General features: G+C 52.2%; 1 protein-coding gene across 2 annotated transcripts in view; it reads left to right on the top strand.

Annotated features, from left to right (window-relative positions):
- The window catches only part of Psap (prosaposin), a 32,878-nt gene extending 14,430 nt beyond the window's left edge, over positions 1-18,448 (top strand). For both annotated transcript variants that reach the window (XM_059281601.1, XM_059281602.1), the window contains exons 2-14: positions 5,709-5,842; positions 6,752-6,826; positions 7,893-8,018; positions 9,172-9,372; positions 9,699-9,842; positions 11,036-11,092; positions 14,489-14,623; positions 15,945-16,025; positions 16,236-16,494; positions 16,599-16,753; positions 16,955-17,035; positions 17,220-17,327; positions 18,092-18,448. In XM_059281601.1, the coding sequence (XP_059137584.1) occupies positions 5,709-5,842; positions 6,752-6,826; positions 7,893-8,018; positions 9,172-9,372; positions 9,699-9,842; positions 11,036-11,092; positions 14,489-14,623; positions 15,945-16,025; positions 16,236-16,494; positions 16,599-16,753; positions 16,955-17,035; positions 17,220-17,327; positions 18,092-18,127 (1,592 nt within the window). In that variant the 3' untranslated portion in view covers positions 18,128-18,448. The remainder of the gene's footprint in view (positions 1-5,708; positions 5,843-6,751; positions 6,827-7,892; positions 8,019-9,171; positions 9,373-9,698; positions 9,843-11,035; positions 11,093-14,488; positions 14,624-15,944; positions 16,026-16,235; positions 16,495-16,598; positions 16,754-16,954; positions 17,036-17,219; positions 17,328-18,091) is intronic.
- Positions 18,449-18,458: the final 10 nt, after the last annotated feature.

Below are 18,458 nucleotides of genomic sequence, written 5' to 3'. Positions count from 1 at the left end.
GGTTAGGCGTGTGCATCAGTAGGGTTTAGCTTTGACTGCAAAAAACAGAGACCTCGAATTAGAAGTGCTGAAGTCTGATAGAAAGAACTGTCTAACACAGTCACCCAGGAGCCTGGTGGGCTAGCTTTGACTCTCCTCTAGAAGTCCTCCGAGACAGGCTCTCTCAGCTTCACATTTTGCATCCTTGCCCTCTTTTCTTAACTTCATCATGGTCCAAGATGGCTGGTGAGGTGCTAGCCAATACATCTAAGGTTCATGGAAGATGTAATGGCCTCTCATGAACAGACCTAATGCAGAGGAGATTGGAAAGTGTAGTCTTTCATCCTGGCATCTGTGTGAGAGAGGGAGATGCATGTGGGGGAATGGCTTGTCTTCTGTCCAGAATAGTAACTGTTGAGCCAGTTGTAAGGGCTATTCTGATTTTAGAAGTGACCCGAGGGAAAATGGTTTCATGCTGCAATGTAAATACTAGAACTCGAACTTCTCTCCCCTTGGTGTCCGCCACGTGCCCCTCCCCGCCATGGTTTATACATGGCCACATAGATCTCAGAATTTCCCAGGTCCCAGAGACCCCATGTGCTTCCTAATTTCATCTTCACAGAGGTCCATAGATGGTTCCTATCCGTGCAGATGTGAGCTAGTTATCGGGGTTAGTATACAGCCAGTCTGGGGGGTTCAGTCCTGGTTGGTCTCAGCTGTCGTTCTTGCCCTTCAAGAAAAGGAGCAGCTTGTGTAGAAGTAGGTAAGTGTTTCTACATGTAATGGGTTGCTGGACTGGGGCGAGGGCTCAGCAAGCGTGAGGACCGAGTTTGATCCCTAGCTTCCACAAGCCCCATACGGTGGGTGGTGTTTAGTCCCAGCACTGGGGCGGCAGAGACAGGTGGATCCTGGGGCTTTCTGTCAGTTGTGAGTGAGCCCCAGGTCCTAGTGAGAGACCCTGTGTCAAAAACCAAGGTAGATGCTCCTGAGGAATGACACTTAAGATTGAGCTCCACGCATACATGCGTGCACACTTGTGACATGCACACACACATGTGCACAAAATAAAGAATAAGGTCCAGGTGTGTTCTGAAGAGTGAGTCTGGTGTAGGGAGTTCCTTGGAGGGTCATACTGGTAGCTACTGCTCAGTGTTACAAGTCACAATGCACCGCAACTGCTGTGTTTGCTCCGTGCTGGGCTCCCCTTGTTCTGACTTGTGCAGGACTTGGTTTGCCCCTAGAGAAACCAGAACTGTGTTCTGGGCTCCTGGCAGATGTCCTGGGGCTCACTCCCTTTGCGTGACTGGGTCCTGGGTCTTGGGGTCAGTGACTAACAGCCTCCGAGTTTGTTGGCCTATAGCTGTCCAGGTCTCTGCTCTCCCATGTCCCTAGTAAAATAAAAGTCCAGTGGGCCGAGAGAACACTTCGGTCCAGCTGGTGTGAGCCCTCTGTTGTGATCAGGAGAGTGGGTCACTGGGAGACCCTGCTGCTGTCCCGGCTGCAGCTGACGACCGCGGCACTCACTGTGTCGTGTGACAGCACATGTTTTATAGGTGTCGGGTCATGCTGGCAGATCCCTTGAAGATCTCCAGGGCACGTGACTAGAAGCAAGCACCATGTAAATAAGGGCAAGGCCCCTCCAGGCCCTGCGAGATGAAGGGGTGGTGGTTGAGGTGTTGGTGTATGATTAGATCATCTTAACTCTTCACAGTCGGTCCCCTGACATCAGAAACTTCAGTTTAGGGGCGCACACACAGGCTTGGAAGAGCAGTGGCTTGCTTAAGGCTGTTTGCACAGGAAGGTGGCTGAGCTAGGTTGGGAGACAGGTCATGTTCTGTGCCACGTCTAATTAAATGTTACTCAGGGGATGTGATAGGCCTAAGGAGTCTTAGTCTGAAGCTTTAAATCCTTCAAGATGTCTCAAGAGTGCCCAGACCACACAGGGCTCTGTGAGCAATCCTTGCCTCTCAGCCTTCTGTTTTGTGTATGTGTGGGTGGAGGGTGGTAGGTATACATGTGCCGTGGTGTGAGTGTGGAGGTCAGAGGTCAACTTGGGGGTTCTCTCCTTCTACCATACAGGTTCCGGGGATCTGACTCGGGTTGCCAAGCTTGGCGGCACGCATATCTTTACCCATGGAGTCATCTTGTTGATTCATTTTGTTCTGGAGACAGGCTCTTGTTAAGTACCTGCTGGCTTCCATAATCCCCCTGCCTCAGCTTCCCAAATGCTGGGCTTTTAGATGTAAACCACTACTCCTGACTTCTGAGTGTTTCTTAAGCACACACACACACACACACACACACACACACACACACATTTACTTATTTGTACATGTGTAGACACACATGCCACAGTGTGCAAGTTGTAAGAGTCAGTTCTTTCCACCATGTGGTCCTGGGGATCGAACTTAGGCCATCAAGCTTGGCAGTAAGCACCTTTACCTGCTGAGCCATCCCACCAGCTCTCTGGGAGTGTTTTGTCTCTGGCATCTGGGGCTGCTCCGAAACCCAGAGCCGGACTCCCGTCAGTCATTCTTAATACCATATAATTCTGCTGATGTCTAGTTTTATTTCAGGTTATTTCATTGAACCTGGTTCCCACATGGGCTAGGCAAGTGCTCTATTTGCCATTGAGCTATATCAACCTTTTTAGCCAGTTTTGTTTTGTTTTGTTGGAGACAGGGTCTCATTATAGCCCTGGCTAGCCAGAGAACCACCTGCCATTGTATCCGAGTGCCAGGATTAAAGCTGTTAAAGCTGTGTATCACCACACCCAGCCTCGGTTTTGCGTTTCTGAGACAAGGTTTTCTATGAATACCAGACAGGCTTTGTATTCACTGAAGCCCCAGGCTAGCCCTAGTTTATAGTAGTCCTTCTTCCTCAGTCTTCCAAGTGCTGGGGTTACAGGTTTGTGTGACCATTGTTATTGAGAAAGGGTTTCACATGCCAGTCCTGGTTGGCCTGGAACTAACTGTGTGTGGATCAAGCTGGCCTTGAACTCACAGAGGCCTTCGTTAGCCTTGCAAGTGCTAGGATTAAGGCTGAAGCCAGGTATGGTTGACATACTTCTTCATCTCAGCACTAGGGAGGCTGAGGCAGGAGGATTTGAGTTTGAGGCCAGCCTGAGCTGCATATATAGAGACCTTTTCTCAGCAGACTAAAGGGGTGAAGGAAAGACAACAGTCCCCCCTCTTCCTTCCCCCAGGGAGAACTTTTGCAGCCAGGACTTTGGCTCTGGTGTCAGGCCCTTGGCTTGAAGTGTGGTTTAACCTGTGCGTGCTGAGTGCTGTTGACGGCTGTAAGGACATGAATAAGGGCCGGTTGAACCAGGACCCGCTAGGAGCTCAGGCAAACATTCTAAGAACTTTCTTAGAGGGAGCTAACCAGCCATCTCAGAAGGAAGTTGGTTTTAAGGACAGGGTGTGGGAGGGTGAGAAGAAAGGCCAAAACATTGCCTGCGAACGTATTTTGGGAAACGACTGGCCAGAAAGTGGTTTGGGGTGATTTTTTGAAAAAAGATTTAGTTTTGTTTTTGAGTGTGTGTGTGTGTGTGTGTGTGTGTGTGTGTACATGAGTATGGGTGTTTTTGAGTGAGTGTGTGTGTGTGTGTGTGTGTGTATGTGTGTGTATGTGTGTATGTATGTACATGAATATGGGTGCCCATGGAGGCCAGAACAGTGAGATCTTCCTGGAGCTGGAGTTACAGGTATTAATTCAGGTCCTCTGCAAGAGCAGAATGCCGTCTTAACAGCCGCTGAGGCATCTCTCCAGCCCTGGGTAATTATTGCACTGGTTGTTGATAAATACCTCGGGGCTGGATGTCACTGCCTAAGAAGCCGCAGCCCAGCCCTTCCCGTGGTGTGTCCCTGTTGTGTTAAGGAGGGCCCTCCGCTTTAGTTGCTCGGTGCTCTGGGGTCTAGAAACAGCTCCCTGCCCTAGGCAGGACAGGTCCCTCCCTGTTTGAAAGCCACCATGCCTATCTCAGATACTTTCCCTGCTTCCTGCCCGTGGGTCCTGGGAACCTAACCTGGATGTCAGTCAGCCACCGATCCACCTCCCCCCCCCCCAGCCAGCCCCCCTCCCCCCCTTCCCCATCACTTTCTCTCTTTGAGACAAGAGTCTCACAGCTCAGGTCGACCATTCTCTCTCCACCTCCCTAGCGTGGGGTCTGCAGGCCGGCCGCCGCCGTGCCTCGGTGTTCTTACTGAGCTGTCCAGTGGGGTGCTCTGCCACCTGCGTCTCCCCCTCTTTTTCACTTCTGCATCCTTAGGTTTTGTGGTTAAAGCGCAGATGTGAGCCTGCTTGTCCCGTGGCCTCAGATCTCTAGCCACTGCTGGGGTGTTGCCCACAGAGTGACCCCTTCTCTTAGGGACAGGTCGTTGGAGAGGGTGCTGGAGGATCAAATAAGATGCTAGGTTTGTTACCTGGATGCATGTGTGTCAGGTACTTTCAGACCCCAGTCTCTCCTGGCCAAAACAAAGAGCGTCATGACTGAGCCTGGTTTCTGTGTCAAGTTCCTAGAGGGCAAGACAACCGCAGGGTCTGCCTGTGGCTTGAGCTTGTGATGGCAAGCGAGGTTCCCAGAAGCCTGGTGGATTTGGGTCACTATAGCAAGTCCCTGGTGAAGATGGAGGAAATAGGCAATGCTAGCGGTCAGCTGTCTCTGCCTTCCTGGTGTGCTAGTCTTTGAGCTTGCCGGCTTCTGGTTCCCCGTGTGCCTGCCACTGTGCAGTCCTTTAGCCAGAGACCCATTTGGTACCTTTCATTCCTCATCGAGGTAGTACCAGGCAATGTGCTTTTTGTTTGGGAACATACATTGTTTTCCTATAGCCCAGGCTGGCCTGAGCAGGCCTCAGGCAGTGTGTATAGCTTAGCTCCTAGGAATCCTTTGCCTTATGACCCTCACCACCTGTTTTCAGCCTGGCTTGGCCTCTGGGTATTGAGTTTGGAAATGAGATGCGTTTGTAGTGTGTGTGTGTGCGTGTGTGTGTGTGTGTGTGTGTGTGTGTGTGTGTGTGTGTTAGCAGGGGAGGCAGGAGTGTGGCAGCAGATCATGAGTCATGTGATGATATCTGAAGAGGTGCAGGCTGTCAGGCGAGCTTGCTCCAGCTGTTAGGGAACCTCAGTGGAGCTTGTGGACGCAGTGACGGAGCATGCCATTCATCCCTTATCTTAGGAAGAGCCTGCTCAGGGATCTGTGTGTGGACCACATGTCTGTAGGATGCAGGCAGGGTGACTCACTGGGTGTTCAAGGTGAAGCAGTGTCACTGGGGGCTGTGGGGTTTTCTTGTGTGACTTGGGCCAAGTGTCTGGTGTTTCCATCACAGTTGCTCCTCATGCTATCCCATCTTCCTCTGTGTCTGATAAAATCTCTGGGATTGTTTTTTGTTTTGAGATAGCATCTGATTGTATAGCCCAGGCTGGCCCCAAACTCACCATCCCCTGCCTCAGCCTCCTGAGTGCTGGGATTGCTATAATCAGATTTTGAGGATTCGAAAACCTGATACTGTTTATAATAGCTGAACAGGACAAAGGTGTCCTGTCAGACTCATGACTTGGGACAGGTTCTTTACCTGGCCAGCCATTTCTGTGATGCAGTTAGCGTTTCATGGGCTGGCGAGGGCCAAGTGACTGCTCAGCCGGCAGGCAGGGCTAGTCCGTAGCGCTGCAGACTTACGTACTGGGCTTGTTGGAAAGGGGCCCCTTCTCAACGCTGGTTCTCCTTTTAGCTCTGACCACCCCTGTCCAAGACCCGAAGATATGTGCTGGGGGCTCAGGCGTGCTGTGCAGAGACCTGAAGACGGCGGTGGATTGCGGGGCCTTGAAACACTGCCAGCAGATGGTGTGGAGCAAGCCCACAGCGGTGAGTGCCAGCCCCATGCCGCCCTCCCTCTGCAGCCTCCCAGTGTCCTTGGAACGCTTGGTCCTGATCTCCTTGGGGATCCTGTGACAGACAGGACCTGCCCCTGGTTGTGTCCAGCTTACTTCAGAAGCGGGGACTCAGAGTCCTGTCCCATAGGTACCCCGTCTTTTGGTGGCCCCACACTCCCTTGTGGGCCTTCCCCTTCAGTGTCTACCCCGCTCCCCAGGGGAGGGGCTGGTGTGGTGCAGGCACACAGGCAGGCACACAGGCAGGCACACAGGCATCCGCTGCCTTCCTCATTCATCCCCGGAAGCTCAGACTCCATTGGCTCTCACCTTCCCTCATCCCCCAACCGGGCGGAACACTGAGCTCTGGTGGTAGCTCTGCCATTTTGTTTCCAGCTGTAACCGGGCTGGGGAAGATGACCGCCTTCCTGTCAGTGATGATGAATGGAACATGTTAATGTGGGGCTCTGAGGAATGGACGGAGCTGGGCAGACTTCCCATGCATCCTGATCTGTACCAGACCTCAGGGACCAAGCACAGAATGATGGGGCTGCTACTGGCTTGTGCTGGGTCACACCAGTGGGATGGATGGGCTGAGTCTGTCTTACTGGAGTTTGGGTTCTGAACTTGCACTTTTAGCAAGAGAAGAAAACTTGATTAAACATTACCCAATCACTTGGTGGAAAATCGGTGTCTTGTGGTCAGGAGTTCATCTGGCTTCTCATTTGCTTTCAGTCCTGTTTTAAGTATTGCTTCCTCTTAGCAAGTTTTGTGTGCGTTGAGGGAGGACTGTGCAGTCTTCTGGATCGGTAGCTCGGTGGGGATTAGGACAGCTCCTTGGGGGTTCGTTGGGTGAAGTGTCCAGACACACAGAACTTTCTCTGTCATGTTCTTTTCCTCTTAGAAATCCCTTCCATGTGACATATGCAAAACTGTTGTCACTGAAGCTGGGAACTTGCTGAAAAACAATGCCACCCAGGTGAGCTACTGTGGAGGGAGGGTGGGTGTGGGCTGTGGCTGGGGAGGCTGGGTGTCTTTGGACACCTGGGGCTCTGGGCTCCAGAGAGGAATGGTGGTGTTGGTCAGAACTGGCAAACACTGGCATGCTGGGCCTTACAGGACATGCTAAACCTGACAGAGTGGGTTTGTTTTGGTCTTAAAAGATTTTATTTTTAATTTTTAAGGGTTTTAATTCTCTTTAAAATCTTAAATTAATGAATATCATGAGTATAATTAAAAAATAAATTAAAAATAAGTAAAAAAAAAGACTAAATTTTTTTTTTAAATTTATGTTTCTTCTATGTGGATGGGTGTTTTGCCTGCATGTGTATATTTGTCCATCTGTGTGCCCGGTGCTCCTCACAGGTCAAAAGAAGGCTTAGAGTCCCCTGAATTGGAGCTGCAGGTGCTTGTGAGCCACCGTGTGGGTGCTGAGACCCGAACCCAGGTCTTCTCAAGAGCAGCAATTGCTCGAGCCATCTTGCTTCCTTTTTTTTTGGAGACAGGGTGTCTCTATGCAGAGAACTCTCTACGTAGAGCAGGCTGCCCTCAAACTAAGAGCTGTCTGTCTCTGCTTTCCAGGCGGGGCGGGGGGACTAAAGGCTACAGTACTGTCTGTTTTGTTAACTCGGAGTCTTGATAGGTAGCCCAGGCTTGCCTTAGCTGTCTGAGTGCTGGAATTGTAGGACTGTACCACCACACCCAGCCATAACACCGCCATTTTTGTGTGTGTCCATGTGATGTGTGTGGGCATATGGAGGCTGAGGGTGACTTTCAGTGTCTGCCTCTGTCTCTCTTCATTTAATTCACTAAACACGGCCTTGTCATCTCAGCTAGCCTCTCTGGGCAGCTACCCCTTGGGATCTGCCTGTTTGTTTCCATACACGTACACGTTCCTTGCCTCCCCCTCCGGCACTGGGGTTTGAGGTGTGCTTTGCCCACCCTGGCTTTTATGTGTCTGGGTGCTGAGGATCCAGACTCAGGCCTTGATCGTGGCCGGAGTCACCAATGAAGGACCTTTTGCCCTGTGCTATGTCCCTTTTCAGGACAAGATCCTTCGTTACCTGGAGAAGACCTGTGAGTGGATTCACGAGTCCAGCCTGTCGAACTCATGCAAGGAGGCGGTGGATTCTTACCTGCCTGTCATCCTGGACATGATTAAGGGGGAGATGGTAGGTGATGGGGCGGGGCCCAGAGCAAAGGGGCTGGAAAGGGAAGTGTGTTCCTGGCTTTGCGTTTCTCCTGTGGCTCTTCCCAGGGCTCCTTGCGTGAGGCAGTCATGGCATGGTGGCTTGCCTGTATGTGATTTGCTGGGGCTGGAGTGCCTTGGACTCCTGCATCTTGTTGACAGCTAGAAATCAGTAACTCAGGCCTCTATTCAAGAGCAAGCACATGGCTTCATCTTTGTGCATGAGGAGTCGAGGAATCATCCTGGGGATGTAGTGTGGGAACAGCAGCTAAGATGCTCACTTGTCACAGCACGTGGGTACTGTGCCCACACTGGGTGCCAGAAGCTAGGGGTCAGGCGTGAACCAGGAGCTCGTTTTGTGGAATTTGAAAGGCCTTCAGGAAGGAGAGGTGCTGAAGAAGCCAGCCACTGGGGCTAAGAGTGCCAAAGGTGGAACCAAGGTTTTGTGGGGAAGGTGGGCAGGTGACACAGGGCCTTCTATGTCCCATGGCGAGGCACCCAGGAAGGACACTACAGTATTGCTGGAGATGTAGTGGGGACAGTGGAGATGGACAGATACACATTGTGTTTTGAAGAGTGAATAGACTGGCCTTACTCATAGAGGGGGAATACAGGAGCTTGAAGGGCTGGGGACAGGTCTCGGGGGGAGTTGGTAATGGAATTTATTTTATTTTATTTTATTTTTTTTGCTAAAATGGCCACGCAAGGGAGCAGGTTGAATGGGATAGAATTGGGTGTAAACTGGAGATGTTCCTGAGGTGGTCGTGAGTATGAGTCATAGTAAGAGATGAGAATTTGTGAGCCACGTGGAAGGTGTTTGTTTGAAACCAGTGGGCTGTGTTAGCTTGCATCTTGTGAGTGGACTGTGGCCGTGACTCAGTGGCTGACCTGGCCCTTCCTCTCTACTGAGTGGCTCATCTTCCTTTAAGGAAGAGCCGATGGTGAGCAGCAGTGACATTTCGGGGGCTGGGAGACCTCTGCAGGTTAGGTACTTCGTTGTAACTTTCCTGTTCGTCCCAGGTTCGCTGAGTAGTGTAGTGTTCTTTTTGATGGACACAGGGGAGGAACCGGCTGGAGGACAAAAGGGTTCTCTTGCCCCGTGGGGAGGCCCCTCAGCTGTCTCTTCTCCATTCCAGAGCAACCCCGGGGAAGTGTGCTCTGCGCTCAGCCTCTGCCAGTCTCTCCAGAAGCACTTGGCTGAGCAAAACTACCAGAAACAGCTTGAGTCCAACAAGATCCCGGAAGTAGACATGGCCAGTGTGGTTGCCCCCTTCATGGCCAATGTCCCCCTCCTGCTGTACCCTCAGGACCGCCCCCGCAGCCAGCCACAATCCAAGGTTAGCTGAAGGTGGGTGGAGTCAGGGTGAGCGCGGTGGGAACGCAGCGTCACAGAGTGCTGAACAGAACTTCTCCGTCCTGCCCCTCGACTCTAGTTTTTAAAGAATGGGATACTTTAAATATGCAAAGATGCCCACCCCTCTCACTTCAGGCCACGCCCCACCGCCAGCCCCGCGTAGTACTGTAGTACTGTTAGTGGACGGAATGAATGGCCCCGAGGTTAAAAGCCTGGCTCCCGGGAGCTCTCGTAGCCAGCCGTCTGTGGTACTGCGGCCCCGGGTGAGCTGTGACATCTCCCCGGAGCTTCCTGCTCTTCTCCTTGTAGGTGAATGACGATGTCTGCCAGGACTGTGTGAAGATGGTGACTGACATCCAGACTGCTGTGAGGACCAACTCCACCTTTGTCCAGGGCTTCGTGGAGCACGTCAAGGAGGAGTGTGACCGCCTGGGGCCCGGCATGGCTGACATGGTGAGCCTCTGGCCCCCACACTTTGGATGTGTTCTGTCTGGGCTGAGGTGGGAGCAAGTAGTGACCACCCCACTGGCTCTGAGGAAGTGGTGTTTCTCTCGGGTTTCTCTTTCCCTGACTGCTTTAGTGGGGTGCACTATACATATATTTTGGTTAGTGAGTTGGCACTGGAAGAAAACTTGGGTAAAGCTGTGTTTGTTTGTTTGTTTATTTGTTTCTCCTTTCCTGTCACCGTATATTAGAATCACTAGAACTATTTTACTTTTTATTACTTTAAAAAGTAGCTGATTTGTGAGTGTGTGTGTGTGTGTGTGTGTGTGTGCGCGCGCGCCTACGGCTGTCAGAGGACAACCTATGGGAATTGGTTGTGGGTCCTCAGGGGTAGAACTCATCAGGCTTCGTGACCTTGCCTTTACCCACAGAATCGTCTTGCCTGCCCTAGAACCTGTTTTTGTTTGTTTGTTGTTTTAAGATTTATTTTTATTTTTCATGTATACAGTGTTCTGCCTGTATGTACGCCTGCACACCAGAAGAGGGCACCAGATCTCATTACAGACGGTTGTGAGCCACCATGTGGTTGCTGGGAACTGAACTCAGGACCTCTGGAAGAGCTACCGCTCTTAACCACTGAGCCACCTCTCCAGCCCCCTAGAACCTGTTTTTAAAAGCATGGCTGTGGTCTGAGTCTGTCCCCTGCCAGGAAGTGGACCTAATAGCACTAATAGCAGCTTGCAGGATATTTGGTTCTGTGGCCTCAGGACCCACTTAGTATCCTGAGAGCATGTGAATGGCTTTGGAAGGTTCTTAACAGTGTTTCGCAGCTACATTCTCTAGATTGCTAGTAATGGTGGCTCTGTGGCCTTGGGGCATTTCGATTGTCCGACACGAGGACTCTAAGGTCTTTTGTTATAACATCTCCGCAATTTTTTTTTTTTTTAAATAGGGGGTAGAATAGCCTAATTGCTGCTTTATCTTAGTAGATCTGAGGAAACACTTAGATCTGTTCTGGGATTTTTTTTTTTTTCCTGGTGAGAGCAGATCTGTCTGTGTTGCTCAGGCTGACCTCAGTCTCCGGTTGCTGGGATTATAGGCCTGTCTGTGTCCACGTGCAAGTCACCAGTCGGCACTGTTGGGGTGCCGGCACTGTTCAGGTGCCGTTTGGGTTGTGATGAACTGAACCTTTCTCTCTACAGTGCAAGAACTACGTGGACCAGTACTCTCAAGTGGCCGTCCAGATGATGATGCACATGGTAGGTGGCCAGGGGCTTCTGGTTGGCGTCCACACTTGACAGCTCCATACTTTAGGATTCTCCTTGTTTTCCAAAGTCAACTCCCTACTCCTGATCCCAACCCTCCCTCCTGCCAGCAAAGTCTACCTTAGCTGATGCGATCCCGGACTGCCCTCATAGCTGTCCTGGTCGCCTGGGGCTTGCTAGTCTGTGCATGCGTGAGCTGGCCATCAGATTGCTAGTGTCTGGCTGAACGCTGGGATCTGTAGGGGTATGGTGCCCTGCCGCTAAACCAGGGTGGGAGAATTCCAAGGGTAGCCTGTGTTCTGTGTCGGGAGGGAAGGAAGCCAGCCTAGCAGAGCTCTGAAGTAGGACCAGCTGCTCACTACCCCAGCTCCTGATGCCATCTGACGATGTCCAGGGGGTTGGGGTGGAGGCTCATTGCCTGTGAGAGATGGAAACATGGGGGCATTGGAGACAGCTAGACTATTGGTCAGCACTGGCTTTTCAGACCCCAGGGAGCAGGAGTTGGCTCCATACTAACCGGCAGAGCTGAGTAGGTGGGATGCACCTGTCTCCGCTCTCACAGGCTGCTGCGTCCTTGGTCACGCTTGAACATAGGCCCTTTCCTGCTTTGTGTATGGTTACCACCCAGCTGCTGGACTGACCTGCTCCACAGGCAGTCCCTCTGGTGGTTTGTTTAGGATCATTGCCCATGCCCTGTATAGTAAGAACACCTAAAGGCAGCTTATAAAGACCTCCATGGTAAAGATAAACCTTTGATGTGAAGTGGCCTGGTGAGATGATGCTTCCTTCCTTCCGAGTGACTTGAGTCATTCTTATTATAGTGTAGGGAGAGTTTTTTAAAAAAATGTTCTGTGTATCAAATATCAAATCATTGGAGTTTTGAAGACTTATCAGTGAGAACATTTTATATGCCATCTTAGTTTAATTTGTCTTTTTCCCCCCCAAAAAAAACCAACTTTTTCCCCCCAGGGGAAATAGTTTCATTTGCCTTTTCCCCCAAAATAATGGTCTCAGTTTGTAGCTCTTGCTGGCCTGAGATCTGCCTGCCTTTACCTCCCAGATGCTGGGATTAAAGGCGTGCACCACGATGCCCAGCTGGTGATTACCCTTGTATTCAGCTACATATTAATCCAAAACGTGGACAGATCCTAATTTATATGACTGTCTATGACCTTTGTGGGTAAAGTAGACTGTCTTTGGAATGATAGCTTCCTTTTAGCCACGTCTCTGCATCCCCCCCCCCCCCAAACCCCCCTGTTTGTCACTTAGGATAACTGAAGCTGGAATTCCTAACTAAAGCCCGCACATCCACCTTCCAGGCTGGTGTCTGGCCTGAGGTTGGGGACTTTGCTATCTGTGGCCCTCAGAAAGGCCAGGTGTGATTAGCTCCAGGGATGGAGGCCCTTTCCAAGGACAGTTTCCACCAGCTGCCTAGCATGGCCTGTCCCTTCAGGGCTGGACTAGCTTCCTAGGCCCCTGTCCTTCCCTTACCGTCAGGGTGTTGTCCTTGAACTTTATGACGTCCTTATGCCTGGGTAACTGCCTGACTGTTGTTTTAATTTTTCTTAACTGTTGTGTCCTCTCCTTTCTCCTATTTTCCCCTCCGATTTCCTGTTTTTTTGTTCACCAGCAGGATCAGGTATGTGATGAGACTTGGCTTGTGGTAGTGGCTGCTGCTTTTAGTGGTTGGCTCTCCTCTCATTTTTTTGTTTTTGCTTCTTCTTTTTTTTTTTTTTTGGTCTGGCATGGTGAGCTCTGACAGGTATGACAAGGGTCCCCCCATACTAGGCACTCTTCCCCTGAGATTGAGCACTTTCAGGCCATGGAGGCTTACCTTCCCTTTTTGGAGGGCGGGGGGTGGGGGGAAGCTAGCAGAGCCTATGCTCAGGTCAGCCCCAGCACACATGCATGCCTGTCGCCAGGGTGATGATGGCGGTACCTTAGCTTCCTTCAGTGAAGGCACAGGCCCTGGTAGAAGCACCTCGTGCCCTTCACAGTGGGTGGCATTGCATGACTTTGTGCTGTTTTCCTGACCCCAGAAATGCTTCTGCATGAGCAGACCAGCTTCAGACCGTGGCCTGACTTGCTGGATGGAGAGACTTGTACATGGTCTCTCAGCTGTGACGTCTACCCTTCGGGGAGTGGGTCCTGGGGCCTCACCGGATGGCATGCTGTGGGAATCAAGGTTTAGTCCGTACCAGCTGAGCCATTTGCCCTTTTGAGTCTGTACTGAGTATTGCCTTCAGGCTCTAGGATTTGAATTTCTCAGAAAAGGACTTAAATCGAAATGCCTGAATTTTCATTTATGCTGTCTCAGAGAGACGGACCCCCTAAATCTTGGCACATACCCCCCCAACCAAAAAAAAAAAAAGCTTTTGTACCTTTAGTCTCATTTTGACCCTTATCTCCTAATCTTAACATGTGTCAAAGACAGGGAGTTTAGGACACATGACCTTCGTTCTTTTTTTGGTTTTTCGAGACAGGGTTTCTCTGTGCAGTTTTGGAACCTGTCCTGGATCTCGCTCTGTAGACCAGGCTGCTCTCGAACTCACAGAGATCCACCTGGCTCTGCCTCCCAAGTGCTGGGATTACAGGCGTGCGCCACCACCGCCCGGCATGACCTTAGTTCTTTAGCCCCAGTTGTACGGGTGGACCATGCTCATGGTCTAGCTCTCAGCATCCATGCTCCCATGCTGGGCGAAGAGCTGGGTGCTGGCTGCAGTTGGTTCACACAAGACACAGGGTCTGTGGATGGGGCTTGCTCTTGGCTTTTGCAGTGTGACGGATGGTCAGAATATTCACACTTGGTTCTCTGTGGCTTGGTGTCTAGATGGTGAGAGGGGATGTGCGTGAAGCCCTTGTGGCTGAAAATGCCTCCTCAGCTTGGGTCCTGGGCGCTCACATGTACTGTGTGGCTGTTGTGAACACAGACTATGGCTTTTAGGGGAAGCTGGCATTTCTTCCTTGTAATGTACCATTTTAAATGGTGCTGTCAGTGAAGGGGAGTCCGTGTGGTTTTAGTTCTGACACATTGGGCTTTTCTGTGAGATCATGGGCCTGTGGTTTCTCTCTAGAGAGCTTACCTCTGACAGTGAGCTGGGAGAATTATGTAGCCCGGCCATCCTTGGGGGCACAAAAAGTGCTAGAGGACTATCTTATGGTGGCCCTGACTGGAGCAGCAGAGGCTACAGGCCCTTTCCTCCAGATGGAATGGTGTCCATGCTCTTGTCTTTAAGCAGAGCCCTTTGGATTGAATCTGAAACCTCAGCCTGAGTGGGAGGAGTCAGCAGCTTTATGCCAGGGCCTTAGCACCCTGACCTTGGTGTCTCAGGAGGGGTCGGAGGGTAGCAGCAGGCACAGGCTGGCTGACAGCAACTCTGTTTTCTTCAGCAACCCAAGGAAATCTGTGCTCTGGTTGGCTTCTGTGATGAGGTCAAGAAAGTACCAATGAAGACCCTGGTCCCTGCCAGTGAGGCCATCAAGAACATCTTCCCTGGCCTGGAACTCACCGACTCCTCCTATGAGGTACTTTCCGTCACTGCTGTGTGCTGAGGGGAGCCGACAGCCTACTTACTCTTTTCCATGTTGTCACATCCTCGCAGTCACATACTTTGGTGCCCTGCCTGGCTTTGAAATGTGTTTGAAGTTGAGACCTGGAGGATTTCTGAGTGCCCCAGGCCTTTGGGATACTCCTATTCTTCAGCAGGCCTCGCCAACTGGTCGAGGGCCTGGCTGCCTCCAAGCTAGCCATTCCACATCTGTTTCCTGGGTCCTGTCTCCAGAGCCACAGTACAAACTGGAGGTTCCGAGACCACGTGCCCTGAGGCTGGGCAGAAGCCTCTTCGGGCTTGTTGCCTGTCTGCGTATGTACATAGGCAGTACTGTGTCCTTAGCACCCTCAGGGTACACTGCTCCATGCCATAATGAGTCTGCATTGAGCATGACTGTGGGTCAGGTCGTGTTTTGGGATGCCTGGTGTTCATGGAACATACGTTCTGCCTGCTCAGGGCCTGCTGCCTTCACACGGAGGACATGCACACTCTTCTGATTCATGAACACCTATGTTGTCTGGTCCCCGGCTGTCCCCTTGTCGTGTTCTTCTGCACACACGCCTTTGTTTCTCGAACACCCATAGCGTCTGGCCACCAGCTGTCTCCTGTTCCCTCTCCTCTGTTCTCAGTGTGTGGCCACAGGGGAAGGACAAGGCATCTCATAGAAGAATAGGGGATTGTCTGGGTACCACTTCCTCCCCACCCCCCACCCCCCCATTTCACGGAGAGAAAGAAGGCAGTGGTTTGAATTAGGGATTCTAGTCTTTGGAATACACTGCACTCTAAGGGCCTGTTGGACAGACAGCAGAGGGGAAACATGGCAGACAGAGGCTCCCTGCCAGCACCACCGTACCAGAGGTGGATTCTGAGCAGCAGTTTCAGTGGTGATGAGGTTTCGGGAAATCCCGAGCAGACATGGACGTCCCAGCAGGCAGCTACCAGATCTGTTCTACCCTGCCATCTACCTCTCGCATGTGAACATAGGATAGATAGCAAAGTGATGAAACGTCCAGGGGAACAGCTGTTCCGGGAAGGAACCGCTCTCTTTACTTCCTGGAGCATGGAAACTAGGGTGGTTTGGGGGTAGAGAGGGTCCTAGAAGGTTGAGGAAAGGGATGGCCTTCCACCCCGTAGTTAGGGGGTTGCACTGAGGAAGTCACCATCACATTGCAGTGGGCAGGCAGGCAGGCAGTGGCCTGAGGTTACTGTCCTGTCCTGTCTGCCATTCTGTGGCAGGAGCGTGCCTGAGGGGGTCAGGTCCCAGCCTGAAAACATTCTCCTTTCGCCCTTCACAGGCCCAGAACATTATCTTCTGCCAGGCTTGCCAGTTTGTGATGAATAAGTTGTCCGAACTAATTATGAACAAGAACACTGAGGTATGCTACCTCCTTGCCACGGGGACGCCCCCTCTCTGTATTCCAGCATCAGAAGGTGCCCCTGGGGCATGGTCTCCTGACAGATGCACACCCCAGTACCCAGGAGGGAGGGCTCTGGCACCCCACTGTTGGCCCGTTCCCTGGTGGGTCTAGGATCTCCTCCTCTTCCTGTCCAGCTCCACTCTGATACGATCCTTTCTCCCGTTCCAGGCACTAGTAATTAAAGCTGTGGGCACAGCATGCACACTGCTCCCCCCTCCTGCTTCGACCAAGTGCACCGAGATGGTACAAACGTTCGGCCCCTCCCTGCTGGACATCCTTTTCCATCAGGTGAGCCCAGGCTTGTGTGGCATGGTCCACCTCTGCTCCGGCAGCCCTGATTCGGTGGAGACGCTTGAGCAACCTGCATTACCCATCGTTCCTGCAGTACCGAAACAGCCCGAGCTGCCCAGACAGCCTGCATTGCGTGGTAAGTCCAAAGCGTCCAGAGGGAAGGGGCCACTCTGCAAGAGGCCACTCTCGGGTCAGGGAGGAGCCCGCCAACACCGAGCCCTGTGTCTGTCCTCTGTGTAGCGCATGTGCCTCAGAAGACTGGTGGGTTCTGTGAGGTGTGCAAGAAACTGGTCAGCTATTTGGAACACAACCTGGAGAAGAACAGCACCAAGGAGGAGATACTGGCTGCCCTGGAGAAGGGCTGCAGCTTTCTGCCTGACCCCTACCAGAAGGAGGTATGGGTGGGCGTGGCTGCTCACTGCTCACATCTGTCCAGGGCAAGGGTGCAGGGGGTCCTCTGTGCTCTAGGCTGGGAGGCAGCACAGGGAGCCATGGGAAAGGCTAGTGAGGTCAGCCCCCCCCAGACCCTGAGTTCTGGAATGTCTGGCTATGTGGATACAACCAAAAGCCGCACCCTGTGTCCCTTGCCTTGGCAGTGTGACGACTTTGTGGCCGAGTATGAGCCCGTGCTGGTGGAAATTCTTGTGCAAGTGATGGATCCTTCCTTTGTGTGCTCGGTGAGTCTCGCCAGGGGCCTGGGCAGTGTAGCAGCATGGATGTGGTCTAGGGGGGGTGGAGTGGGGTCGGGGAGCAGGGTAGCCAGACTGTCGTCAGGTTCTGGAAATCCTTCAGTCTCAGCTCTGAAGGGGCTCGCTGGGCTGGGCAGCTCATTTTCCCCTTCTCTTGTCCCCTCTCCTACAGAAAATCGGGGCTTGCCCTTCTGCCTCTAAGCTGCTGCTGGGAACTGAGAAGTGTGTCTGGGGTCCTAGCTACTGGTGTCAGAACATGGAGACTGCAGCCCGGTGCAATGTGAGTGTCCTAGACTGCCTTCTGCAGCGTGGCTGGGGATTGCCTCATGGAAATAGGAGAGCCATGGCCCTAACTGTGCCCTTTGTCAAGGGATGAGACGTGGGTCCATGCAGGTCTTGGGGATCAAACTCCGCGTGTTAGGCTTGCATGGCATGTGCTTACCCAGTGTCTCCAGCACCATTTCTCACATGATCACAGGGATTGTACCAAACCTGTAGGACCCGGGGCCTATGTACAAGTCCTCATGGGTCCTAGGGCACGAGCCTTGACTCAAGGGTACTCCAAAGGTGGGTTTTTTTTAGCAGCCCACAGGGCGGGGGTGAGGGGAACTGGCTTTCCCCAGTCAGGTGTTGAACCTGGCCTCTGATAAATAATCCTTCAACTTTGGTTCCTTGTCAGGAGAGATTAATCAGCCTGGGCCACGGCTGGCCCTCTTGAGCCCATGCTGGTTGGCCTGAAGTTTTTTTTTTTTTGTCAAGCCACAGGACCTAGGGACCCACTGATAATGTGGGTGAAGTGCTCTAGAGTCCTGCCTCCGGGGCGCTCCTACAGGATCCCAAGGGGCTATGCCTCTCTGGTTCTGGGCCAGTACTTTAAGAACTCTCAAAGCTCTGAGGGCCACAGGTCCTGTTTTGATCGTGTCTTGGGTTCTCAGCATCTGTGACTTGAACGAAATAAGGTCACATTTTGGAGTGATGCTGACGTGCACGTGACCATGCATGTTTGTCGTGTGCGGCCTAACCTGTCTCCTTTTCTCCTCCCAGGCTGTCGACCATTGCAAACGCCACGTGTGGAACTAGTTTTCCAGCTTGCAGAAGTTGCAGCCTACTTGTGGGTCTAGGATAATGAACACAGATCTTTTCGACTTCCTTCTAAGTAGGACCCCTCCCCTCCCCTCCCCATTTTGTCATTCCCCCATCTTGTAGCATCGCTGTCGTGTAAGAGGTGCTGATAGCCCCTGTCGGTGTCCCCTTTCTGCTGGAAGGATGAGGACATTAAGGGCGTCAGCCCTCCAGCTGCCCTTTCACCCACCTGCTGGAGGGGGTGGTGAGCCAGAGGGCAGGACTGTCTTCTGAGCCCTGACTTGGTGTACGGGGGTGGGGGCTTCTGTGGCCACCTTCCTGTGGTACC

This window comes from Peromyscus eremicus, chromosome 16_21, assembly GCF_949786415.1.
Source record: "Peromyscus eremicus chromosome 16_21, PerEre_H2_v1, whole genome shotgun sequence".
Classification (NCBI taxonomy): Eukaryota; Metazoa; Chordata; class Mammalia; order Rodentia; family Cricetidae; genus Peromyscus; species Peromyscus eremicus.
Note: the sequence above shows the minus strand (reverse complement) of the source record. Positions and strands in the feature narration are given on the sequence as shown.